General features: G+C 44.3%; 3 protein-coding genes across 11 annotated transcripts in view; 2 read left to right on the forward strand and 1 right to left on the reverse strand.

Annotated features, from left to right (window-relative positions):
* PTPN18 (protein tyrosine phosphatase non-receptor type 18) overlaps nt 1-25,061 on the reverse strand; it is a 105,057-nt gene extending 79,996 nt beyond the window's left edge. Inside the window, exons 1-3 of one of the 3 annotated variants that reach the window (XM_079959006.1) lie at nt 24,941-25,051; nt 24,717-24,777; nt 8,000-8,116 (exon numbers count right to left, since the gene is read on the reverse strand). In XM_079959006.1, coding sequence (XP_079815132.1) covers nt 8,000-8,029 — 30 coding nt within the window. In that variant the 5' untranslated portion in view covers nt 8,030-8,116; nt 24,717-24,777; nt 24,941-25,051. Of the gene's footprint in view, nt 1-7,999; nt 8,117-24,716; nt 24,778-24,940 lie in introns of those variants that run through there. The other 2 variants (XM_079959005.1, XM_079959004.1) reach the window with 2 other exon arrangements.
* On the forward strand, nt 104-17,076 carry LOC307206178 (vacuolar fusion protein MON1 homolog B-like). Of its 2 annotated transcripts, none has more exons than XM_079959012.1 (6): nt 104-193; nt 6,323-6,419; nt 7,044-7,478; nt 9,772-10,570; nt 13,822-13,969; nt 14,782-17,076. In XM_079959012.1, exons 2-6 carry the CDS (start codon nt 6,374-6,376, stop codon nt 14,998-15,000), a joined length of 1,647 nt encoding a protein of 548 aa, XP_079815138.1. In that variant the 5' UTR covers nt 104-193; nt 6,323-6,373; the 3' UTR covers nt 15,001-17,076. The 2 variants fall into 2 exon arrangements, with proteins under 2 accessions (XP_079815138.1, XP_079815139.1); XM_079959013.1 differs by lacking the exon at nt 104-193 and adding an exon at nt 561-1,149.
* Nucleotides 25,062-25,400: 339 nt separating the features above from the next.
* LOC307206180 (synaptonemal complex central element protein 1-like) overlaps nt 25,401-27,569 on the forward strand; it is a 42,772-nt gene continuing 40,603 nt past the window's right edge. For all 6 annotated transcript variants that reach the window (XM_079959017.1, XM_079959019.1, XM_079959020.1 and 3 more), the window contains exon 1: nt 25,401-25,535. In XM_079959017.1, the coding sequence (XP_079815143.1) occupies nt 25,517-25,535 (19 nt within the window). In that variant the 5' untranslated portion in view covers nt 25,401-25,516. The remainder of the gene's footprint in view (nt 25,536-27,569) is intronic.

Consider the following 27,569-nt stretch of genomic DNA (forward strand, 5'->3'; position numbering starts at 1 on the left):
CTCGCTGACACTCCGAAGCAGCTGCATGCGCGGGCCGGGATTCGCGCCCCGAGGCCCCGCCCCCGCCTTCCCGCTGCTCGTCCTGTGATTCGTCGAGGTGCTTGCCCTCTGCCCCTTCGGGTCCGGAAGAGCGGCGACGGAGCGGCGCAGGGGCTGCGCGGCGCAGGGGCGATGCGGAGCCCTCCCGCGGACGGTGAGGGGCGGGCGGGAGCGGGGCTCCGGAGGGGCGGGGCGGCCGCAGGGCCTTCTCGGGCGAGGGGGCCTCCGGCGCTTCCCTCGGGATGGACTGGAAGCCCCTCGGGGCAGGCAGCTGCCGCAGCAGCAGAGAAGCCTTCCCCGCAGGACCGGGCCAGAAGCCCGTCCGGTGCCGCAGTCTTTATCCCCAGCCCAGGAGCAGTGCCTGGCCTGGCTGGCCTTCCCACGCCTCCCTCGCAGCACCTGCTGTTCAGCGGTAGACTGTCGTGGCACCTGGAGGCTCCATTTAGTTTTCATGGCTAGTGGCTGAGGGTAGCTATAGCTTAGAGATTTCCTTAAGCATTTTGCTCATCATACTAAGAATAAAATTTCGTAATGCATTCCCCCCTCCAAATGTTTTTTCTTTTGCAAAACCCCCCCCAAAAGGCTTGGTGGGGTGTGATGGGAAAAAGGGCCATTTCTAGGGTCCCCCCCACCGTCACATTTTTAGATCTAGCCAATAGGAGTTTATCTAAAAGAGTTACCTAAGCTTGTTGCCATGTCTGTTGGGTTTCCATTGATGTGCTCAAGGACGTGTCTGACAAAACCCACCCTTGCATAAGAGAATTGCAACAGTTCAGCACATGTCATCCTATGGGAGATGATTCTTGATGGAAATATGGAGGGCTGGATTTGGCAACTGTCAGTTAAAGATATTTCAGGGATGGCAACAGTTATGGAATTATGCAGTGTGTGAAGTAACACTTCATTTTGGTAGCCCCAAAACTTTCTGCCAATTGGCTTATTTAAATTACTACGACTTAAGAGGGAAATTCTCAGCAGAGGTGGGGATCTATTATTGTATTGAGAAGGCAGAGTTGAATTGTCTCCACTCTCCAGCCTCCTGAAGGGATCCTTTCCACTTTCTCCAATATGTACTTAGTGTGCTGCACAGCTTTCTGAGACTGCAACTGAGTTGCTGTGTTGTTTTGGGGCTGGGTTGCATGGATCTTTGTGAACTTTCTGGAATGGTTTGCTGGTTGACTAATGTTCAGGGCTGATGTGCATACATGTAGCTCTCTAGAAAGATAAAGAGGTTTTATGACTAGTAATGGCTGGAACAGATTTTTCTTTTTGGAGTCCTGCTATGACTTTTAGGAAGGTGATGTAAGGGTTTGCTTTTGACATGTTACTGAAAACTAACATGGTTATAGATATGTGTGTGGTCCCATATGTCTTGATAGACCTATTTCCCCCCCCCCCAAAAAAAGACATGTTTTCCCACTACACTGTGAACTGGCCTTCAGAGGCATCTCTGACTGGGCCATAAAGCAGCAAGAGGCTGTTTGCTCAGTTTGAGTTGCTTGGGCACTTGAACAATCTGATGTGGCGCCAGGTTCTGTAAAGGGGTACAATACATGTTGGATGCTGCTTTTGACACTTAATTTTGAACTAGATTGCTGAAATGGCAGAACCTGGTTCTGCTTGGCTGTAGAAGTAATTACCGTATTTTTCGCTCTATAAGACGCACCAGACCACAAGACGCACCTAGTTTTTGGAGGAGGAAAACAAGAAAAAAAATATTCTGAATCTCAGAAGCCAGAACAACAAGAGGGATCGCTGCGCAGCAAAAGCAGCGATCCCTCTTGCTGTTCTGGCTTCTGGGATAGCTGCGCAGCCTGCATTCACTCCATAAGACGCACACACATTTCCCCTTACTTTTTAGGAGGAAAAAAGTGAGTCTTATAGAGCAAAAAATACGGTACTTTTTTGGAAAGTGTTTATTGTTCTGAGCCTACCATTGCAGGAACTGGTGCCAAGGATGACCTAACACAATTAACCACACTCTTTTCTTACCAGTTAGGGCTGTGGAAATCTACTGCAATACTTTTAACAATCACTGATCATGATTTGGTGCCTGTTCATTTGTTTGTTCCTTATAGGATTGACAGTACTAGTGGTACAGTAGTATATTCACATTAGGAGACTTCCGGGTTAGCGCCTCTGGCAATGGTGGAATTCCTCTGATTGGGAGGAACTTGCTCCGTGGAATTCAGAGTCTGGCCGCCACGGCGAAGGCAGAGACCCACTAAAAATCGCATGCGGGAGAAGCCTGTGAACGTGGGATTCGGCTGGCACCTTTTGCGCCTCCCTACTCTCGGGGAGACCCGGTTTTGGGGATCCGGAGCGATGTGGGGTGAGTGGCGCAGTGCTTCGAATTGACGCAGGTGGCGCTGTGGGTTAAAGCCTCAGCGCCTAGGGCTTGCTGATCGAAAGGTCGGCGGTTCGAATCCCTGCAGCGGGGTGCGCTCCCGCTGCTCGGTCCCAGCGCCTGCCAACCTAGCAGTTCGAAAGCACCTCCGGGTGCAAGTAGATAAATAGGGACCGCTTACCAGCGGGAAGGTAAACGGCGTTTCCGTGTGCGGCTCTGGCTCTGGCTCTGGCCAGAGCAGCGATGTCACGCTGGCCACGTGACCCGGAAGTGTCTCCGGACAGCGCTGGCCCCTGGCCTCTTAAGTGAGATGGGCGCACAACCCCAGAGTCTGTCAAGACTGGCCCGTACGGGCAGGGGTACCTTTACCTTTACTCTCGGGGAGACCCGGTTTTGGGGATCCGGAGCGATGTGGGGTGAGCGGCGCAGTGCTTCGAATTGACTGCTTCTTTCATGGAGGGAAGCCGCATTGCTGTTGTCGGAGAGTGCTGACTTTTTCCTGTGGACAATTTGATTCTAAACAACTACCCGTGAGTAGAACGGAAAATTGGATTTTTAAACGTCTTAATTTGGCACCGAAACGCGGAGGTTTCAAACAGGAAGTCCGCCTTCGCCTTTTGTAAATAGATTGAAGCAAAGAATTTGCAAGCTAAAGTCTTGGAAAGTCCTATGTAAAGGATTAAACTTCCATCGGCTAAAATCATTAAACCCCCTTGGAGGCAGGAAAAGAGGGGGGAAATCTTGGATCATGTAAGCCTGCAGGAGAGAGTGAAGAAAGTTGGATCACCACCGATCTGAATCTGGAAACGGACTGCTAGTAAGATTTGATGTTTTTGGGAAAGTTCATTGACTGTGACAGGTATTAAATAAGAGAAATACACTGTTTCCATTGTCTCCTGCGTTTAAAAAGGAGTAAAAGTAGCTGAAAATTGAAATTAATTTTACTGCTTGAACTGTGCTTAAAAGGATTGATACAAACAGAAATTGTTTCCCTCTAGAGGGAGCCTTTGAAATTGTTATCAGAGTTGGGCTGGTGGAATCCCCAGCTGCAAGAGAAAACCGTGAGATTGACCTTGGATTGCTTGAGAATGTCGACAGAACAAGCTTTAGTGATTGCACTATGCAAGATAAGTCAGTCATTGGAACAGCTCCATAAGAAGACGGATGTGATGAATATTAAAATTGATATTTTGGAACAAAAAGTGACTAATTTGGGACAAAAAGTGAACATCTACACACAAACTATTCAGGAACCGATACAGGAATCTACTCTGACATGCCAAATGGTGGAGAAAGCGAGGGAGAAAGTTGTGGTTGTTGAACCTAAAGTATTACAAGTGGAGAGGGAGAGAGCTCCAGCCTTACAGAGGCAATTCGATGATTACAAGTTGCTGCCCTCTATGATTGAATTCAGAGAAAGTCAGATTGGAACCCTGCTTGGACTGGAGAAGGAAAGTTGGATAGATCATCTCACGCAGGGATTTATTGACCTTTGGGATCTGGACCTGGGTCAGAAGGAAATGGGAGTTGTGGAGACCTTCAGATTTGGAGGGATTTTGAAACACGTCCTGAAATATCTGTTGGATTTTAGTTTTAACCATGGAGATGTGGATGACATGTTGAGAAGGAATAAAAACATTGCTAGGTTGGAGCTCCCCCGAGACCTACTTTTCAGCATCAAAGAAAGGAAATTAAGAACAAGATCAGCAGAAGACAAAGTAAAGTGCATGTATAAATACGAAGAAGACTTGCAGAAGGGACCTGGAAAAGAGTTAAGAGCCTCGGATAGAAGACCACCAGGTTGATGGACTATATGGAATTGACGGAAATGACTGGCAGAATCCGAGACCAGGGAGAAGAGACGGTGGAAGAAGACTGGAAAAAGTTTAAAGTTTATTTATAGAAATATGGTAAAATTAATGAGTGTTAGAAAAATGTTGAAATGAAATTATATGGCTTTAGTAGAAGTGTTATAAGGAGTTAAGCATAAATAAGTATTATAGTATTAATGGAAAATAAGGTTAAAATAAGTTAAGATATTAATATGACAGAAAATAGTGAAAGATGGAAAGGAATTGCTGAAACAATTAATAGAAGTGGAATACAAAAAGGGAGGTGAGAGGAAGTCGATGAAACAAGGGAATGAAAGATAAGGCATTGAAATGGTATGATGTATGTTTTTTTTAAAACTGTTTTTGTTCTGTTTTGTTTAGTTTAATGTGTTAATGTTGTGTAGTGTATTGTTTATATATTGTATTGTATTGTTTTTTCTTTCTTCTGTTTTTTCTTCTTTTCTTTTCTTTTTCTTCTTGTTAGTAAGATTTAAAAGCAATAAATATTATTTTTTTAAAAAAGTAGTATATTCACATTAATCTTATTGTGAATGTGTAGTTTTGCAAATAACTTTTTTAAACTTGCCATGCCCATTCTTTGAGAGTGAGGATGAACCTATATATGACAATGGTGGCAGTGCTGTTTCTGTATCCAGGCGGTTTCCAGTAGTCTTGGAGCTGCCAAGAATAAGAAGCTGCTGGGAACATCATGGTAGCACCATTCTGGGCAGATGCTCAGTTCTTCTGGACATAAAGGCTTAAAGGCTGGAAGAACTTCTATGCAAGAATTCCAATACAGGAAGGAAATGGATCGTGAATATAGTTGGTAGCCCCAACTAAACAAGGCATTTCTTCAGGGCTGAGGAAGTTCAGAATCACTGCATAGAGTTTAATCCCTCAGAGATGATTATTGCAGTTGTGGAATGCAGCCACCTGTGAAACATCTAGGCCAGCTGTGAAGTGCAAGTAGATAAATAGGTACCATTCTGGTGGGACGGTAAACTGTGTTTCCATGTGCTGCTTTGGTTTCGCCAGAAGCGGCTTAGTCATGCTGGCCACATGACCCGGAAGCTGTACGCCGGCTTCCTCGGCCAATAAAGCGAGATGATCACCGCAACCCCAGAGTCGTCCGCGACTGGACTAACGGTCAGGGGTCCCTTTACCTTTACCTACTCAGTCCACTGCCTGTTTCTCTTTCTCTTGTTTTATTTTGAAGTAGGGTGGTATTACTAGTGTCACTTTGGATCCTGCTCCAACAGTTGAAGACCAGTGATCGAAGTCAGCCTTTCCCAACCTGGCTCCGCAGACGTTGTTATACTACAATTCCCATCATCCCTGACCATTGGCTGTGCTGGCTGGGGCTGATGGGAGTTGCTTAAAATCCCATCCAGGAGTTAAGCACTAGTAATTCTGTTTCTCTCTGTGTGTGTGGTGATTAGTAACCAGGGCATTTCCTGCTGTCTCCTCTGAGGCATCCCTGCCCAGGCATGTGACTGAGATTAGAGCAGGGAGGGCAGGCAAGGCTGACAGATTGACTTTTGCATCTTGACTTTTGCATTTTGAGAGCCAGTGTGGTGTAGTGGTTAAGAGCAGTAGTCCCGTAATCTGGTGAACCGGGTTCGCGTCTCCGTTCCTCCACATGCAGATGCTGGGTGACCTTGGGCTAGTCACACTTCTCTGAAGTCTCTCAGCCCCACTCACCTCACACCCCTCACACCCCACTCACCTTTGTTGTGGGGGAGGAAGGGAAAGGAGAATGTTAGCCGCTTTGAGACTCCTTAGGGTAGTGATAAAGCGGGAAATAAAATCCAAACTCTTCTTCTTCTTCTTGTTTCCCTTGGAAAGCCCTTTTCTCTGATGTGCATTCATTCATACTTTCTAAACAGAAGGTTGAGGTTCTTTTTGCTGCTTCTTTTAGGAGGTGGAGGATGGAGTTAGGGTGTGAATGGAACTGTGAAGGCAGTGTTCTAAGTTCTGTCCCTAATTTGAGAATGGGGTTGGGCCTGGTGAGTAAGCGACAGAGCACCCGCATCCTGGTTTGTTTGTTTTTTTAGTTTTTGTAACACTGGGGAACTCTTCTCACATTTGCCTCTTGACTTCTCAGGAGCTGTTTGAGATGTAGAGGGAAGACCCTGGCTTGCCTTCTAAGGGTGGGATGGATCTCCCTGAACATAAGGCTGGGCTCAGCTCTGCAGAGACAGGTGAGTGGTTTAAGTCTCTGCCGTTGTGGTTCAGTTATTCTACCTGAGGCTGAATTTTGTTCATTAACAGTGGACCTTTTAGATGATGTGGCTGCTAACCAGATCAAGCTGGCAAAGCCTGTAGTGTTTTATATCGTGACATAAACAGAAAAAGAGAGGAGCTTACCATAGGCCTCTCCCTTTTCTTTGCTGAGATTACAGATAGCAAGATAAGTGTGGGAACCAATACCCTCTCAGCTAAAGTGGTGGTGAAGTTTGGTTGTGGAGAAAAAGCATTGAAGTGCTAGGTTCCTCTTCTAGGAACCAGTACTATTTTTCTAATGGCACCCACCTGAGAGGTGCCAGAACAGAGTTCCAGCGAGCTCCAGCTGAAAAGAAGCCCTGCTAGGAACCAATGATGGGCATAAAGGGAGATGAGGGAGACTTCATCATCTGACCGAGGAAAGTAAGGGATTTTGGGGTGGCTGAAAGACATGCTGAAGCTTGCTGCAAAGTTGGTCATGAAGTGTTGCAACTTTTAGTAGTTGAGCTGCCTTTTCAGTAGGGTAAAGGCTGGTGCAAGTAGGGAGGTGAGGATAAGCTAGGACTCCTGAAATCCTTTACTTGTGCTGTGACTTTTTCCAGGTGAGGATGAGCCCTGTTCTGCATTGGATGAGCAAGGGGAGCTACCTGATGTCCCAGTCAATGGACCCATAATTGAGGCAGATGCCAAAGCGGATATGCAGGAAGAATCAAGTGAAAAGGACCTGTCTGACTCAGCCTCAACTGATAACACTTTGGAGGACTCCAGCGAGTTTAACCGACCTATGGTGATGGGCGATGGGCCACCTGGGGAGGAGGAAGTGGCACAGCTGTGCCCGGCTACACACCGGGATGAGGATGTGACAGCTGACAGTTGGCGGGCACACAGGAAACATGTCTTTGTTTTAAGTGAAGCTGGCAAACCCATTTACTCGCGCTATGGCAACGAAGAAGCCCTCAGCTCCACCATGGGTGTTATGATGGCACTTGTATCATTCATCCAGAGTGGGGATAATTCCATCCGTTCCATTTATTCTGGTATGGCAAAAGATTGGCAGTGGGGCATTGTTTTAATTACAATTAACAACTTGTTTTTATGAGGCTTTGGGACTCACTCATGATTGGAAGTTGGGGCTTGTAGATTTTGTTAAGGATCATCTACTTTACCCCCATAATTCAAGCTCTGGAATAGGAGTTATTGGGCATGGTTGTAGCCAGATTTAAGCCATATCCCTATAGCTACAGTTTAAAATTACAGCTTAAAATTATTGGTTTCTTTCAAACTGGACTGGCTCCCAGAACCATGACTGATGCCTAACGATCTTGGAGTCTCTTGTTTCCACTGATAGTTAACAGTAAAGGCTGTGTAAAAGAATTTCAGTTATTGGGCAATAGAGGGAGTTGGGGTTTTTATCATGGTAATTTTCTTTTATATGAAGAAAGCTGTCATGTGGACTGCATAGCTATGTAGTTGTGATTTCATGCAAGCACAGAGAAGCACAAATGTTCTGGCTTCAAAATCCAGCTTCCTAAGAATTTCCTTTCATTCTTTTTCTCACCTTTGTGGTTGTAGAAATGCTTGGAAACATGTAGGCAGTGTCTGATGATGTCTGGGGAGCCCAGGGGTCAGAGACTGGACCTTGCTTCTCTGTTTTGCTCCATGCTGCTCTTCATGCCTAGCAGAAGCAAAATAGTAAAAATTGCAGAATGAATTCTGCAAAATAGGGGAAACAATCCAAAGGTGCTTAATATGCATAGCTAGTCCAGGCAGCTGAATTTATCCCTTCTTAGTGCATATTTTTATTATGATCAGTAGTAGTAATACTCCTTTTTTTTAAGTGCAGAATGTGTCCTGCTCTGGCATGCAACATTTCATGTATTTGCATCAAAGGTTGCTACCGTAAGCTCACTCAGCACTGAAGTAAGCCCTCAGTGGGGCTTCCTTATGAGTAGAAGGCATGTATAGCTTTGCACTATAACACAGGACCTAGTGGAACATCTAGGGCTACAACTTGAAAGGGCCTGCCCTACTAGAAAAATTAACCAATAAACTGAAACTGACACGGGGACAAACAGAAGAAGGTGGCTCCCCTTTATCACATACACGGCCCAACAAGACAATGACAATAATTCACCAACAGCATACAAATCAATATGGCTAACCTGATCCAAAACACACACACACACACACCCCACTCATACACGAAAACAAAGATCACCACAGCCAATCACAAACAAACAACCACACCCTAGGCCAACCCCAACCTCTCACCACCAAAGGAACACAAGTGAACAGCACAAGCAACGCTGACACCAAACCCTACATACATTAAGCATAATAGAAACATCGCCACCCAACCCCACCCCCACCCATCTTCCCCCCCTCCACCCCTTTCCCCCCCTCCTCCTAATGTCTCAACAAATGAAACGGATTTGTAAAAATGTTACATGGAAAAAATACGAGAGACATTACACATACTTCTATAAAACAAGAAAATCTTTAATAATAATAATAATAAAAACTTGAAAGGACCTGTTTATGTGCCTGGCTGCCTTTTTAAAAGAGTTGTTTGGAGTGATCATCAGCTGGAGGAGTGGGGAGGGAGATCTTTTGTGCTCCATCATAATATATGGCATATGCGTGTTTAGATTTAGTAGCCTATCCTGCCCAACAAACTCACTCTGTGATCCCTTAGGGGAAGAAATCTCATTCAGTTAAATATGATGGGGAATAAAAAAATAGTAACTATATAAAGTTGATTTTTTTTAAAAAAATAAAGCAATATAAAAATAAGGTTCTAATTAGTCAGAACACTGTGTATCCTGGACTTAAATAGATCTACTTCAGTTCTGTTGTCAGGAAAAACTTAATTCCTCAACCTGTATAAATTACATAAATTACCCAAATACAGTTATTTCTTGTTTGGCATAGTGGATTCTACCCCTTTGACTATTTGCATGTGTTTTCCTTCTGCTCATCATGGGGTTGGGAGACAGACAAGGAGCTACACAAGGCATTAAAATCCTGCCTCTGGCTGCTGGGGATCTTGTTCAGCCACGCTGCTGAGATTCAGCTGATGTTGTCTAGAACGCTTTCAAGTATATCTTTGCAACCATAAGGGCAAGAAATGTGTACCTGAAAAAGGTATGCTCTAGGGATGCTAATTTTATACCCAATACTGCATTATATGGGCTTTTTGCATTTCCATGGATTTGCACACTTTACTCAGTCTTGCTTTCCCCCTAGAGTTGATTGACATCTGGTTCTGTCCTATTTGTGCAGAGCTCAGTCTGCTGCACCTTCTGACTAGCTCTCTCCTTTCCACCACAGATGATCACAAACTGGTTTTTGTGCAGCAGGGCCCGCTAGTGCTGGTGTCCGTGTCGCGCACCTTACAGTCAGAGCAGCAGTTGCGGCAGGAGCTTTTGTATGTCTACTATCAGATTATCAGCATGCTCACAGAGGCCAGCATCACCCGCATCTTTGAGCGGAAAAAGAACTATGACCTCCGGCGCCTGCTGACCGGCTCAGAGAAGATCCTCAACCGCCTGCTGAACCTGGTGGAGTCGGACCCTTGCTTCCTGCTTGGTGCTGTGCGCTGCCTGCCCCTCCAAGCCTCCCTGCGGGATTCCCTGGGTACTTTGCTCCAGAAGGCCATCACGCCCAATCTGGTCTTCTCCATTCTGGTGGCCCGCAGTCAGCTGGTCACCACAGTGCAGGAGAAAACAGTGATTGAAGACTGCCGTTTAGAACCCACTGACTTGCATCTATTGCTCAACCTCATTGGGGCAACCTCTGCATTCCAAACAGGGGAGATTTGGACGCCTATTTGCTTGCCACGCTTCAACCCGGATTGTTACTTTTATGCTTATATTTCCTACTTGGATGCAGAATGTACCGTCTGCCTCATTCTTCTCTCCACAGACAAGGAGTCTTTCTATTCTGTCTCGGACTGCAAGAAACGCATTGAGGAGGGCATGAGGACTCAGAACTACCTGCAGGCACTCTCAAGCGGCCTGAGAAGCCCTTCCTATAATGTGGGGCTGGTGGGTGTGCCAGACCTCCGGCACTTTATGTACAAGCCTCTGGATATACCTGATAACTACCGGCAGCTTCCCCAGTTCACCAGGTAATTAGAGGCATGTGTGGTCTGAGATATGCTCTCGACCCTTTGAGAGCTCTTTGAAGAGGGCAGTGAGATGGAAGTGCAGTAGGGGATGGCTTAATTTGTTTGTGACTTGATACTGGCCCCTCTGAATTCTCAAGGTTTCTCATGGTGGTGGGGGTGTTAGTGAAGCATTTTGCCTCTTAATGTTTTGACCGTCATTGACATGTTTCTGGAAAATATTATTTGGCTTATTTTTATGCTCTACAGTTTTGCTTCAGTGCAGTGTTGCATGATATCTGTCCTGGAAAAGAGTACTGAAAATCTCAAGATTTAATTTGGGTAGACAAAATCTCTTGGTTTTGGAACCCAAAATTTTTTGGGGTTGTTTTTTTTTAAACAGGGGGAGTGTCTTCTTGTTAAGGGACAAAGCTATTATGTCCTGTAATGCTAATTGCTTGCCTATCTCTTTTCCTGCCAGATTTATTTTTATTTATTTTATTTATTAAATTTGAATATCACCCTTCATCTGTAGATCTCAGGGCAATTCACAACATAAAAGAAACATATAAAAACACAAAATACATAATAAAAACAAAAACAAACCAATACATTTGCAAATGAAGCAAATGTGTAGGGCTTGAAATTCTTTGGCTGTAGACCATTAAAGAAAGTGAATGATTTTGCTTATCGCAATATTATTTGTTTGGGGAATGATCCAATCTGACACTTCATGTGAATGTAGTAGCACATTTCACCTTCTTATTATTTTATTATTTATTAGATCTATATACCAACCTTCATCATAAGATCTCAGGGCGGTTCGCAGAATAAAATACAGGATAAAAACAAGTAAACAATTAAAACAAAACAGCAAAACAATACCCCCCCCTTCCCAAAGACACATTTAAAAGGCTGTGGAATATTCATCAGCCAGGCCCGGCTGAAGAGAAATGTTTTCACCTAAAAATATATAATGAAGGCACCAGGTGAACCTCCCTGGGGAGAGCATTCCACAAATGAGCCACTACAGCCTCCGGATGTCTCGTGGAAGAGGCACATAGAGAAAGGCCTTAGATGATGATTGCAGAGTCCGGGATGTTTTATATGGGAAGAGGTGACCCTTGAGGTATTGCGGTCCTGAGCCACTTAAGGCTTTATAGGTCAAAACCAGAACTTTGAATTGGGCCTGGAAACTAATTGGCAGCCAGTGCAGTCAGACCAGGATCAGTGTAATACTCTCAGACCATCTTGTCCCAGTGAGCAACCTGGCCGCTAAATTCTGCACCAGCAGAAGCTTCTTAACTGTCTTCAGAGGCAGCCCTATGTCAAATACATTGCAGTAATCCAACCTAGAGGTTACCAGAGCATAGACAGTAGAAGTTAGGCTATCCCTGTCCAGAGCTGGGCCATGAGCTGAAGGCACTCTGGGCCACCGAGGCCACCTGAGCCTCAAGTGAAAGCAGAGGATCCAGGAGTACCCCAAGCTACATACCTGCTCCTTCAGAGGAAGTGTAACCCCATCAAGAGCAGGTGATCTCCCAGCCATCTCTTCTTCCGCTCACAAAAAAAATCCCACCTGGTGTCTGTGACTTCACACATGTAATGGTTTTAGGTGTGCCCCTTAATGTCTCATTCAGACATTCATAAATCTGAATACAAATGTGTTTGTAAACACTTAATGTTTTGAGTGAGCTTTTGTGGTGGATTTGCTGTTGTATAATGGGTAGTAGGATCCTGTACTGCAGGCTTCCTCAAACTCAGCCCTCCAGATGTTTTGGGACTACATTTCCCATCATCCCTGACCACTGTTCCTGCTAGCTAGGGATCATGGTAGGCCAAAAACAGCTGGAGGGTCAAGTTTGAGAAAGCCTGCTGTAATGCAACAATACTTGGGTGATAAAGCAGAACAGTGCAGTTTCTCTTTCTCTTTCTCTCTCTCTCCCTCTCTCTTTCTTGCAAGTGTTAACTTGCTGCACAATCCTATTCCCAGAAGAAGCTCCATCCCAGAACTGATTTGTGTGTGTGTGTTAAATTTGCTATGTTGATGCATCTAGACTTAGCTTTGGGGGCAGGCAAACCTAGAGAGATGGTACAGCTCCTGCCTCGTCTTCCTCCCCCCCCCCCAAGACTCCCAGCCAGAGGTTTTGGGAAGGGCTAAGATGGCCTTATTGAATTACAGCTTTAAATAGAGCAAGTCATGAGGTTTATCCCCCGCATCAAAAAGAATCCTTGTGTAGAAACTACTGGGCCGCAAGGGAGAACCTGAGGGTGGGCATCAGGAGATTCTTGCTAGCTGGCAAAGTCTTGTAAGTGGTACACAGAAATCTGGAAGCCATTTTGACAGGAGGTGCTACTGATTCAATGCTAATGCATCTGGAGTGCCAAAGGAATTCTTTATTGGTCAGAAGCACCCACATTTCCTTGGGGAAAAGCAACTAGAAACAGCCCCATTGGCATCTGAAAGGGTTTTACATGTACAGTGGTACCTATGGTTACAAACACTTTGGGTTACAAACTCCGCTAACCCGGAAGTAGTACCTCGGGTTGAGAACTTTGCCCCAGGATGAGAACGGAAATCGTGCGGCGGCAGCAGGAGGCCCCATTAGCAAAAGTGCGCCTCAGATTAAGAATGGTTTTGGGTTAAGAACGGACCTTCGGAACGAATTAAGTTCATAGCCCGAGGTACCACTGTAACTTGTTTTGACATGTGCCCATTTTGCAGCTTCCTTCCCCTAAAGACGTGCTAAGATATGAGGGGCGTATTCCACTGACCACTTTAGTACATTGTAGGCTGACAGATGGCTAGGGTGTATGCTTGTCCATATGGGTATTTTGGGTGCTGCTATGCACAGGATCCAATTCAGAAAGACATGGAATTGATTAAAAAGTGACATCTTGCTGTGCAGTGCCTAAAGTTAACTCCTTTGTATGGCATCAGGTGCAGAAAACACAATGACTGAGCAGCCATATGTTGGAAGCTGAAAACATGCTGGTGTTCTGACACTTTTCCTATAGCTTCCACTTGTCTGGAGCCTGGAAAACATATTGGAGCCTAAACGTTTTCTGATTGTCAGACATTTCTTAGAGGCTTTTTCTGGGATTATATTTTTGTCCTTTCCCATCTCTGAAGAATTTGCTCAGTGGTTGAGGTGAACAGATCCCTCCCATTCTTCACTACGCCTGAGTTCAGTAGCCTGACCCATAGTGAAGAGTGGTATAGAGGGACTCAAAGTTCTTTGATTTCCTGATATGTTTTTTTTAACCAATTACAGCCCAGAACTGGAGGGGCCTTACTGCAGTGAGAATGAACGGCACCGACTCTTTGACCTCTATCACTACCTTCACAGTCGTATACACAGTACCTCACGCCCTCTGCGTCTCATCTACCATGTAGCTGAAAAGGAAACCCTCTTGGCTTGGGTGAGGAATGACACTGCGGCTGCTTCTTCAACTAAGAGACTTTGTGATCGCTAGCTAAGAGCGCAGCTACCCGTTATGAGGATAATACAGGACTCCCAAGTCCATGCTTTCCTCATGTCAACACTTGGCAGGCAGGAGGGAGGGAGGAAAGGAGTGCTCAACATTTCTCTTCACCATTGATTCACCCCTGTAAATCCAACCCCTCATGGATTTAAAATAAAGAAACCCTTATTTTAATCCTTTCTTCCTGATGCCCTCCAGATATTGTTGGACTCAACTCCTGACACCCCTCATGGTCAATGATCAGGAATGATGGGAAGGCAGAGATTCCTTACCCCTACCTTAGGTACTCACAAATAATTTACTTTTTCTTATCAGCGTCCTATAAATTAGAGTAGCTGGGGTAAACAGCTTAGGTGAGTCACAGAAAACTTGTGACTGGCTTTTTGAGCTGTTGATAATCTGTGTTGGAGACGGCACCAAACATCACAAAGTTTTAAGGATCACAGACATGCTTTCTGCTGTTCAGTGGATTAAGAGTCCAGCTCTTGAGTGAGGTGGCTGGGAACTTTTATAGGTTCTCAAAGGTTGGTGAAATCTGGTAGTTTAGGGAACTTGCTACCTATAAGGCGCTGCTACAGAATAGTAAGTTCCTCTCTTGCACATAGCTGCAGGCTTTGGTTTCCCAGCCATTCTACAGCTTGGCTGTATCTGTTGGCTGTATCTGTTGTCTAATGGTCACCTGCAGAGAGTTCCCAGCCTCGCTACTGAATGGAGCTGAATGTTTTTTTCTCCCATCCTCTCTTCTCTAGGTCACAAGTAAGTTTGAACTGTATACCTGCTTCAGTCCTTTGGTGACCAAAGCTGGTGCCATCAATGTCCTGACTAAGCTGCTGCGCTGGATAAAGAAGGAAGAAGACCGGCTCTTCATTCGTTACCCACCCAAATATTCCACCACACCCAATCCTAGTAAAGGAAGCAAGGGGTCCCGGACTGATGGTGCTGAGAATGGCTTCTTTGGAGGTCTCTAAAGCCTAGGACTTTAATACTGAACTGTACCCTGTGTGCACCTCCTTACAGACAAGCAACTTCTCTGGGTGGTTTTGTTCTTCACAAGGTGATCAGGCTCTGTGTGGGTATGAAAAACATTGCAATTTTCAGGCTAAGCTGTCCCTTTGGTGATTCATTCATAAAGTTTTAACCTGCTTTTTAAAAGTTTTATATTACTTGTGATCTTTGGCACCATGCCTGCAGAAAGGGATTGAGCCCGGACACAGACTGTCTGGTAGACTGGAGATTACTAAGGAAATGTGGCTGTTGTATTCTGGGAAAGTGGCATATAATTGGAATATGGGGTATTTCATATATTGATCCTGCTTAAATATAGTTTCTGCCTATTCTGGAGTCCAGCAGGTTAGAATTATCAGTGGGTAGGTGCTCACACCATGGATATTATCACTGGGGATGGGGGTGGGATTGCATTCCTTATCACATTGTTTCTTTTCCTCCTAAGAGGGCATGATGGCCACTTCCATGCTTTTGGACAAAAGTCAGGAGGTAGGGAGTCTGACTTGTTCTGTTTCTCTAAGAGTAGGTTCAAATTTGCAACAAATAAGGTCTTGGTAATCTCTGAAAATACTTGCCCTTCAATAACCTACTTGATTGTCCATAGTTGCTATCTTTTGAGAATAGCTGTCCAGGATCTAATCTAGTCGGTGCTAGAGGTTTATAAAGAGCCTATTACTTTCAGACAACACGTAACCTAGAGAGAGGAATGCTTCCTGCAGAGGTAGCTGACTTGAATCAGGCTTATGCCGATTTGAGAGACTGCAAGTGAAGAGGCCCAGTTCCAAAGATTCTTCTATCCTGGGACAATTGAAATATTTTATTAGACTAATGTCATCCTTGTTCTTTGGGCTATAATTGCCTAATGAATTAGGGAAGCAGCTTCAGTCAGCCCTTTGGCCTGACACTAAAGGATAAAGTTATGTTGAAGGGTATTTTACAGTCCTGGTACGTTAATTGATGTCTATATGATGACTCAGTTTGTACTGCGTAATTATGATGGATTATTGACATTCTTTTTAATGTATTATGTTGGAACCTAAATGGCTTTGAAAAATTGTCTCTCTGTCCATAATTCTTCCCCCCCCCCCCACCTTTGCCCCGTCTTCTTTTAAAAAATTAAACTCCATCTTAGATTGAAACAGGAGCTGGCAAAAGTTCAGAGATGGAGAATCTTTGTTTTTAGCTGAATAACACGCTGCTCCTATAAGAGTTCTACTACTCTTTTTGTGCAGGGATAACACCAGCCCTTCCCCCAATAAATCTGTTTCTGTGGGGGTTTTTTTAAAAAAAAGGCAATAGGAAAGAACAATTGGACCTGTCTAAACAGCCTCCTGAGGCTTGATACTGACAAATAGCTATTTTTACATCCTTGTCAACTCCCATATTTTGTCTGGATGTACCACCAGTTGCGACAACTCCTCTTCTCAGAAGGAGACACTGAACATCTCATTTTCTTGCAATTAACAGTTGCATCTTTGCCCTTCCTGAGCAGGTGCTGTTCTGCTGTGCAAATACGTGCCCTGTATGAATTTGCTACTCCTCCAGTGGGTCTGTTCTGTTTCCTGGTCCTTCCTGATTGCTTAAAAAAAAGTATTATTTTTGTCCAAAGGGGAATATGAGGGAGCATCTGTTCTCCAGTGGGCCATCTTGGCACCTTGTTATTTCTCATGATGTGGTGGGGAGTAGTAAGTCTTAATTTAACCTGGGATGCTTTTGTTAAGTGTACTGATTGTGACCAGTTTTGATGCAGGCTGAGCACTGAACTGGATTCTACCCTCATTGCCAATACTGCAATGACTGGAGAAACTATGCTATTTTGCAGGGTGTATCTGTTGCGATTGGATTCCTCCTGGTGCATGCTATGCTTCTTGCTCAGCTTGCTTTCGGCTAGCATGTTTTCTTGCCCTGGTAAAAGAACAGCAGTGATCCCATGCATAATGTGGCTTAATGACAATGAGGGTTTATATTTCTGACTGAACTGTTGTACTGAGAACTGGAAGCATCTGATTAAAAACAAACACAAGTCATTTTAAAATCAACGCCATCTCAGCATATCTGTTTCTTTCTCCATCTGCCACCATGTTTAGCAAAATATCTTCTGTTTTAGCTGGTCAGGATCAATTGCACTCTTTGGTTTCCAGGGATTCTCTGCATCAGCCTTGCAAATTTTAACAGGGAGAAATGTAAAGTATTGCACTTGGGCAAAAAAAATGAGAGGCACAAATACAAGATGGGTGACACCTGGCTTGAGAGCAGTACATGTGAAAAGGATCTAGGAGTCTTGGTTGACCACAAACTTGACATGAGCCAACAGTGTGACGCGGCAGCTAAAAAAGCCAATGCAATTGTGGGCTGCATCAATAGGAGTATAGCATCTAGATCAAGGGAAGTAATAGTGCCACTGTATTCTGCTCTGGTCAGACCTCACCTGGAGTACTGTGTCCAGTTCTGGGCACCACAGTTCAAGAAGGACACTGGCAAACTGGAACGTGTCCAGAGGAGGGCAACCAAAATGGTCAAAGTCCTGGAAACGATGCCTTATGAGGAACGGCTAAGGGAGCTGGGCATGTTTAGCCTGGAGAAGAGGAGGTTAAGGGGTGATATGATTGTTGTTGTTGTTTAGTCATTTAGTCGTGTCCGACTCTTCGTGACCCCATGGACCAGAGAACGCCAGGCACTCCTGTCCTCCACTGCCCCCCACAGCTTGGTCAGACTCATGCTGGTAACCTCGAAAACACTATCCAACCATCTCGTCCTCTGTCGCCCCCTTCTCCTTGTGCCCTCCATCTTTCCCAACATCAGGGTCTTCTCCAGGGAGTCTTCTCTTCTCATGAGGTGGCCAAAGTACTGGAGCCTCAGCTTCACAATCTGTCCTTCCAGTGAGCACTCAGGGCTGATTTCCTTCAGAATGGAGAGGTTTGATCTTCTTGCAGTCCATGGGACTCTCAAGAGTCTCCTCCAGCACCATAATTCAAAAGCATCAATTCTTCGGCGATCAGCCTTCTTTATGGTCCAGCTCTCACTTCCATACATCACTACTGGGAAAACCATAGCTTTAACTATACGGACCTTTGTTGGCAAGGTGATGTCTCTACTTCTCAAGATGCTGTCTAGGCCTGTCATTGCCCTTCTCCCAAGAAGCAGGCGTCTTTTAATTTCGTGGCTGCTGTCACCATCTGCAGTGATCATGGAGCCCAAGAAAGTAAAATCTCTCACTGCCTCCATTTCTTCCCCTTCTATTTGCCAGGAGGTGATGGGACCAGTAGCCATGATCTTCGTTTTTTTGATGTTGAGCTTCAGACCATATTTTGCACTCTCCTCTTTCACCCTCAATAAAAGGTTCTTTAATTCCTCCTCACTTTCTGCCATCAAGGTTGTGTCATCTGCATATCTGAGGTTGTTGATATTTCTTCCGGCAATCTTAATTCCGGCTAGGGATTCATCCAGCCCAGCCTTTCGCATGATGAATTCTGCATATAAGTTAAATAAGCAGGGAGACAAAATGCAGCCTTGTCGTACTCCTTTCCCAATTTTGAACCAGTCAGTTGTTCCATATCCAGTTCTAACTGTAGCTTCTTGTCCCACATAGAGATTTCTCAGGAGACAGATGAGGTGATCAGGCACTCCCATTTCTTTAAGAACTGGCCATAGTTTGCCATGGTCGACACAGTCAAAGGCCTTTGCATAGTCAATGAAGCAGAAGTAAATGTCTTTCTGGAACTCTCTAGCTTTCTCCATAATCCAGCGCATGTTTGCAATTTGGTCTCTGGTTCCTCTGCCTCTTCTAAATCCAGCTTGCACTTCTGGGAGTTCTCGGTCCACATACTGCTTGAGCCTTCCTTGTAGAATTTTAAGCATAACCTTGCTAGCGTGAGAAATTAGTGCAATTGTGCGATAGTTGGAGCATTCTTTGGCACTGCCCTTCTTTGGGATTGGGATGTAGACTGATCTTCTCCAATCTTCTGGCCACTGCTGAGTTTTCCAAACTTGCTGGCATATTGAGTGTAGCACCTTAACAGCATCATCTTTTAAAATTTTAAATAGTTCAGCTGGAATACCATCACTTCCACTGGCCTTGTTATTTGCAGTGCTTTCTAAGGCCCATTTGACTTCACTCTCCAGGATGTCTGGCTCAAGGTCAGCAACCACACTACCTGGGATATATGAGACATCCGTTTCTTTCTGGTATAATTCCTCTGTGTATTCTTGCCACCTCTTCTTGATGTCTTCTGCTTCTGTTAGGTCCTTTCCACTTTTGTCCTTGATTATGGAAATCTTTGTACGAAATGTTCCTTTCATATCTCCAATTTTCTTGAACAGATCTCTGGTTCTTCCCATTCTATTGCTTTCCTCTATTTCTTTGCATTGCTTGTTTAAGAAGGTCTTCTTGTCTCTCCTTGCTATTCTTTGGAAATCTGCATTCAATTTCCTGTATGTTTCACGATCTCCCTTGCATTTTGCTTGCCTTCTCTCCCCCGCTATTTGTAAGGCCTCATTGGACAGCCACTTTGCTTTCTTGCATTTCCTTTTCATTGGGATGGTTTTCGTTGCTGCCTCCTGTATAATGTTACGAGCCTCCATCCATAGTTCTTCAGGCACTCTGTCCACCAAATCTAAATCCTTAAACCTGTTCCTCACTTCCACTGTGTATTCATAAGGGATTTGACTTAGATTGTATCTTACCGGCCCAGTGGTTTTTCCTACTTTCTTCAGTTTAAGCTTGAATTTTGCTATAAGAAGCTGATGATCTGAGCCACAGTCAGCTCCAGGTCTTGTTTTTGCTGACTGTATAGAGCTTCTCCATCTTTGGCTGCAGAGAATATAATCAATCTGATTTCGATGCTGCCCATCTGGTGATGTCCATGTGTAGAGTCGTCTCTTGTGTTGTTGGAAAAGCGTGTTTGTGATGACCAGCTTGTTCTCTTGACAGAACTCTATTAGCCTTTGCCCTGCTTCGTTTTGATCTCCAAGGCCAAACTTGCCAGTTGTTCCTTTTATCTCTTGACTCCCTACTTTAGCATTCCAATCCCCTATAATGAGAAGAACATCCTTCTTTGGTGTCACTTCTATAAGGTGTTGTAAGTCTTCATAGAATTGGTCAATTTCAGTTTCTTCAGCACCAGTAGTTGGTGCATAAACTTGGATTACTGTGATGTTAAAAGGTCTGCCTTGGATTCGTATCGAGATCATTCTATCATTTTTGAGATTGCATCCCAGTATCATATCCCAGGTGATATGATAGCCATGTTCAAATATATAAAAGGATGTCACATAGAGGAGGGAGAAAGGTTGTTTTCTGCTGCTCCAGAGAAGCGGACACGGAGCAATGGTTCCAAACTACAAGAAAGAAGATTCCACCTAAACATTAGGAAGAACTTCCTGACAGTAAGAGCTGTTCGACAGTGGAATTTGCTGCCAAGGAGTGTGGTGGAGTCTCCTTCTTTGGAGGTCTTTAAGCAGAGGCTTGACAACCATATGTCAGGAGTGCTCTGATGGTGTTTCCTGCTTGGCAGGGGGTTGGACTCGATGGCCCTTGTGATCTCTTCCAACTCTATGATTCTATGAAATAGCAGGGCTGTTGTAATTAATTCATTGATTTAAATCTGTATAAGCTGGCATCTGAGGAAGCTAGTAGTTCTGTAAAGACATGTGTCTCACTAGGCATAAACTTAGAAGTACTGTTCTCCTTCTCTCACACAGAGGAGAACCCTGTATCTGCAGTTTGCAAAAGCGCTTTTACTAAAAAGGGGTTTAAAAAAAATCTGCTGGCCTACTTAGTTAGGATAATCTGTTTAAGCTATGCAAAGTGTTTTTCAAAGCATAATCAGAACTAATTGCCTTCATTGGAACCCTTCAAGCAAGTCCCAAAAGGGTTGCAACATTTTTTTGTTCTACTAGTTTGCCTGCCTGCACATAACTCAGTGATTTGTTGCCTAAAAGAACCAGCTTTTCTAGAGTTTTCCTGCCTGGTCACCTGGCAAAGATCCTTGGATGCCACAGGCAATCAAGTGAGGGAGTGTTTACAAGTCTTGTCCATGCTGAGTTTATCTCAGGTTAGTACTGAACTGCAGCTGACTTGGAGCACCTGTTATCAAAAGAATTTTTGAGAAATTGTGTGGGTGCAACTCTAAACATTATATTTGCTTACTTCAACTGGCATTGCTTTGAAGTGAGGTGAAAAACTTACAAGAAAATCACAAAAAGTGTTAGAATTCAGCATTGAAAACATAGATGTAGCTGCCACATGTTCATTCAGCTGGTTTTCCTTGATGTACTATGATTTTCCTGCATCTGCCTTTGTCTATTCTGCCAAGCACAAAAATATGATTGTGTTTAAGTTGGTTGTATATAGAGTTATAATAGGCACTTCTCTATGAGATTTTAATTTTATTAGCTTTTACATTGCTATTATTTCAGGAGTCTATATTTCTATTTAAAAATTGTCAATGAGAAGATCACAGCTTAACAAGGGATGGTATTTTTTGCATGGGATTGCTGATTGCTATGCAAACATTCAGTTCACTTACAACGTTGCAGTAATTTTGTATGGATGATCAGGTATAAAACCATTAACAGCATGTGAATCTGCACTGGGCAAGCTTGAGCTGCAGTGTAGATCCCCAACATGTGTTTTTCACAAACCTAGAAATGGAGCTATGGCTCTTCTCCCAAGAAAAACCTAAGAAACCTATGAGATGGCTATGGCTCAGTATTGACAGCACAGACAGACAGCAGACTTAGTAAAAAAAAGTTTGTATTCCATGTAGCACATCTATATGGCTTCGTTGGATAAGAGCAATTCAGTTTCTTGCTCCCATTTCTTCAGATTGTCTGAGAAACTTTCAGATGCCCCGTTGGCCATATCAGTAGACCTATGCAATGTGTGGAGAACCTTTGGCCCTCCAGATGTTGCTGTACTACAACTCCCATCTTCCCTGGCCATTGGCCATGTTTACTAGGGCTGCTGGGAATTGTAGTTCAGCAACATTTGGAGGGCCAAATGTTCTGGCCTATGTGCAGAGAGCTGTGTGGACTGTAGCTCTTCTAAAATATTTTGAGGGACAACAGCCTTACATTGTTGGCTGCAGTTCTAATCTTGGTAGCTCAGATGTGTGATGCACTTCAGTTTATGGCGGTCCATGCAGTCAAACCACTGTGTAATCTCTGTCTGCATGGCTGACTTCCTGCAGTGTGGAGATGCTCCTGCTCTTAGAAATTCTCTTAATACACCTTGGTGTCTGCTTTAAGAAGCTTGCATCCTTGATTTGCCTTGAATATAAAATTCAAATGGCTGAGTCAAACTAGGGTTGTACATTTTTTTAAACCACATTTTTTTAGACCATGTCATTTCCATGAGGCAGGTTTAGTCATTGTTTGAAGACTATCCCTGCCTTGGTTTCTGGTCTTGACTGGAAGGATACTGGAATCAACAAGGGAGACCCACATAACCGTAAGGTGCTGCTGTGCAATACTAGGTCAATGATTCATAAGACCACTGCCATCCATGATCGTGGATGGAGGACTTGACCTGGCATGTGTAACAGAGACTTGGTTGGACGAGGCGTATGGTCCTGTTCTTGCTACTGCTTGTCCACCAGGTTTCTCTTATGCACAGCAACCCAGGTCATGTTTAGCCTGGAGAAGAGGAGGTTAAGGGGTGATATGATAGCCATGTTCAAATATATAAAAGGATGTCACATAGAGGAGGGAGAAAGGTTGTTTTCTGCTGCTCCAGAGAAGCGGACATGGAGCAATGGTTCCAAACTACAAGAAAGAAGATTCCACCTAAACATTAGGAAGAACTTCCTGACAGTAAGAGCTGTTTGACAGTGGAATTTGCTGCCAAGGAGTGTGGTGGAGTCTCCTTCTTTGGAGGTCTTTAAGCAGAGGCTTGACAACCATATGTCAGGAGTGCTCTGATGGTGTTTCCTGCTTAGCAGGGGGTTGGACTCGATGGCCCTTGTGGTCTCTTCCAACTCTATGATTCTATGATTCTATGTGGGTGGTGAGGGGGGATGCAGGGAGGAGGGGGGATGCAGTCATTAGCTTGCACCAGGCGTCCTAATGGGAAGACCCAGTTCTCTGAGTGCATGTTCTGGAAGTTGGGCAATAGGGGCAGTACAGGATTCCTTTTGGTGTACCGACCTCCCCGCTGCACCAAGGATTCCCTGCCTGAGCTGCTTTTGGTCGTGGTAGATGTTCTCCTGGAGACACCTAGTTTGGTTGTCCTAGGGGATTTTAACATCCATGCCAACACGACCTTACAAGGAACCGCTCAGGACTTCATGGAAAGCATGGCCTCAATAGGGCTGTCCCTCAATAAGTTTGGCCGAGGCTCCTCACGGGGTCTCTGCCATGGGAGCATATTCACCCAGTGCTTTTCCAGCTGCACTGGCTCCCGGTGGAGTACAGGGTCAGATTTAAGGTGCTGCTTTTGACCTTTCAAGCCCTTCACGGCCTAGGACCCTCGTACCTACGGGACCGCCTCTCCCGGTATGCCCCATGGAGAGCCTCAAGGTCCATAAATAGCAACACCCTAGTGGTCCTGGGCCCTAAGGAAGTTAGATTAGCTTCAACCAGAGCCAGGGCCTTTTCAACTCTGGCTCCGGCCTGGTGGAACGCTCTGCCTCATGAGACCAGGGCCCTGCAGGATCTGATTTCTTTCCGCAGGGCCTGTAAGACAGAGTGGTTCCGCCTGGCCTTTGGCTTGGAGCCAATTTGATTCCCTCCCCCTCTTTCTTTTTTCCTTTCCCTTTCTCCTCCTGTGATGAGGCTACATTTTAATATTTTTATGTTTCAATATTTTAATGTTGTATTTTAATCTTGTTTTTAAGTTGTATTCATTCAACTTATTTTTATTATTGCTTGTTAGCCGCCCTAAGCCCGGCCTTGGCTGGGGAGGGTGGGGTATAAATTAAAAATTATTATTACTACTACTATTATTATTATACCCGAAAGAGCGTCTCCACTCCCCTCATCCACCCTGGACTTTGAGGTCCATCTCTGAGGGCCTTCTGATGGTTCCCTCACTGCGAGAAGTGAAGCTACAAGGAACCAGGCAGAGGGCCTCCTCGGTGGTGGCACCCGCCCTGTGGAATGCTCTCCCATCAGATGTCAAGGAAATAAACAACCAGCTGACTTTTAGAAGACATCTGAAGGCAGCCCTCTTTAGGGAAGTTTTTAATGTTTGATGTTTCATCGTGTTTCCAATATTCTGTTGGGAGCAGCCCAGAGTGGTTGGGAAAACCCAGCCAGATGGGCAGGGTATAAATAATAAATTATAATTGTTATTATTCTAAAATGGGAAAGAGGTTGCTGTTAGGGATCCAGTGTTTGCTCTGTCAGCTTGTTATTTGGCAAGCTCAGTTCAAGGAGCCAGTGGCTATCCACAATGGCATAAATAATAGTAAACAGTTTGTGCCATATCTTCAGCCTAATGCTCCACCTTAGCCTTTAAGAAGCATTCCCCTTTGAGTTCAGATACATCACCTGTGCTCCAAATCAGGTCTGGGCACAATGAGGGTTTTTTTTTTTTGTGGCTGCCCTTCAGATGTAGAGCTCTGTCTGCCTAGAGGCCTGTTAAAGTCTGGACATCTGTGTCTTCTGGAAGCAGTGCAATACATTTTAAAATTCAAACTGGCTTTGAGTAGGGATAGAGAGGTAAACTAGAATAACTTACAGCACAATTTCAGCTATGTTTCTTCAGAAGCAAGTCCGACTGAACTCAACGGGGGTTCCACCTAGTAAGAGGGGTTAGGGTTGGTTCCATAGTTCTTTTTCAATGAATCATTTATTGTGTTTGACTAAAAGCCATTACAAATCCAGTTACAAAACCAGCAAATCCAATAAAACCTATTAGGAAAGATCCAGAAATAAACAACCATTTAAATAGTTGACTCTGACCTGCTCAGATCTCTGTTTCACGGTGGTTTCTTCAGCTGTGTAATGAGGCAACGATGTCTTTAGCACAATTGCAGGTGGCCAACTCCTTCCTTTTGCCACCTGTTCACTGATTCTGTACACTTTAGAAAGGTTGGTGGATGGGAGGGTGGCCTGTTCAAATCCTGCCAGCCAGATCACGGTATTTCACATTGGCGGGCTCTCATACACCTGAGGAATGAGCTGAGCAGTTGAGAATAGCCGGTCTGTGTGGGAAGGTGACATTGAAGGAGCTTAATAGACCCCTGGAGACCTGGGACCAGAGTCACAGTTCCTCCTCTCCTTGTCATGCACATGTTTGAAGCCCATTTCTTGAGAAGTGTATATTTGGGCCTGGTTCTTGCTGGGGTTGCAGAGTCATGGTTGCTGTGAACCCAAAAGTTTGCTTTCCTTTGGGGTGGGATCCCTGAGGCTGGCTGTTTCTGAAGAACAGGGAGAAGCAAAAGGGGCAGTTGAGAAAGGGCGGGCCAAGTCCAAGGTTCTGGAGCACCAGACCAGGCTGGAAGCAGCGGCTGCTGCAAGAGGAACGAGGGAACTGCGATGGAGGGAAACGATCCAGGTGAGAGAGGCGGCTGTGAAGGAGAACCCAGCACTCCCAAATACTTTGCTAGCTTGAACATGGAGGGGAGAGGGAAGGCAAGGAGATCTCAGAGTCACCTGTGAGAAGAAACAGGAGGGAGGGAAGGATGGGCAGCAAGACCAAAATGCGCTCAAGAATAACTGGCCTGGCCACCCCTTCCATAAAACAGCCCCCACCCCAAAAGCCCCTCCATTGAAAAACATTAAAATGGGGAGAGGGCCTTGACAGGTACCAAGCCGGCTGAGGGGCGGAGGAGGCTGCCAGGATCACAGGGACACTTTGTTTGTTTACCACTTGACTGTAAAAAAAGAAACAAACCCTCAAAACGGTTTACAAAAAGATAAGCCAATATAATCAGAATAAATTTACAACCCTACTTTAAAACATACAAGAGTTGAAATACGAAAGCAGTTTAAAATTACCTCAGCTTTCTAAGTATCCACGTAGGCCTGTCGAAACAGAATTGATTTTAGCAGGCGCTGAAAACCATGTTGGGTATGCCAGAGCTAAATGGTCACATTTCCCTTACAAAGCTCAGCAGCTCTATCAAACCTTCATATTTTTCTCTCCACAAGTGAATTTTCCTTAAATAAGAAAAAGGGGGAAAGGTAAAGCTTAGGCTTAGTGTTGGGCAATGAGAAGCTGGTTAACACATGGAAATAAACAACCATCATTTCCCTCCTGAGCTCTGGGAAATTGCCCTCTGAATCCTTAAGATTTTGCTCTGCATTCATAAAACTTTATGTGGAGTCTTCCAAACATGTTTTATGTATTAAAAGCAAGAAAAATGGGTGCAAAACATGGCCAGAAAGGCCATCAGCTAAGGGATAAAGGGCAGGTTCCCCTCAAATGTGAAGAACAAACAGCACACTTAAAAAAGAAAGAAAGCATAACAAAAAAATATAGAAGAATAAGAACAAAACAGGGTGGAATACAGACCAGCAACATACTTTCTCATTATCTTTACACAGCCCAAGGAAAAGTATCTCTTCAACTATGAATAGCATATTTTTTGTGAAGAAAAAACAGCTTTGGATAGGGGTGCTTTTTGAAGGGAGAAGCAGCACAGTGTTCAACCTTTCCTTTTCAGTTTCCAAGGAAAATAGACTGAGTGGTTTTCAGCAAAGGCTGACTCTGAGTAGACTCACTGAAATTAATTGACCTAACTAAGTAATGATTATTAATTTCAGTGAGTCTACTCAGAGTAAGCCTTTGTTGAATACCACCCACTGTAACCTGCGAGCTAAACATAAACTTGTCAGCTATATGTTCCCACCTGCAGGACACAGCAGCTAGATCTGTACAGATAGCAGCTAAACAGTCTTGGAAGAATATGGAGTTGATAATACAGCTCTTATGAATATATATCTTACCAAGGAATATACATCCTGTCTTCTAGTGGTGCAATGGATGCAGAAGTAGCTTTCTTTAAATTAGGGAGGCTTACTTTTCAGTGAGGGAGTACAGGATTGCTGCCTAACCCATAATGTATACTCCTTTTAAAACAAAATTATTTATTTATGAAATAAGCAACATAATAAAAGCAGAAAAACAAAAGATTAGCCATCAAAAAATCTGTAAAGATTGGCGGAATCCTAAATATATTTAAAAGCCCAAGTGAGAAGGATATACTTCACTTAACATCTGGAAGATAACATGACAGGTGAACAAATCTCAGGAGGGAGTTCCACCGTTTGGGCAGTTCTCTCGTATCCCACCTGTCTAACCTTGGCAGGTGTTTCACATCTACATTTGTTGTTGTTACAATTGATTTATTCATTGCCTTCTAAACTACTGTCTCAAGGTGATTTGCACATAAAATAATTTAAAACATTTAAAAACACGAAACCAAATATTTTAAAACCAAGACTAAAACCCTAACAAGTGGATATCTGCAGTAACGATTCATTTATCTAGCTATGAAAGAAAGCCTGTCTGAAGAGCTCAGTTGCTGAGAATCTTGGCATTCTAGTAAATTTGAAAACTTGTTATTAGAATTTCTATCACCCTTTC

Source organism: Podarcis cretensis (assembly GCF_951804945.1).
Source record: "Podarcis cretensis genome assembly, chromosome: 17".
In the NCBI taxonomy this organism is placed as follows: Eukaryota; Metazoa; Chordata; class Lepidosauria; order Squamata; family Lacertidae; genus Podarcis; species Podarcis cretensis.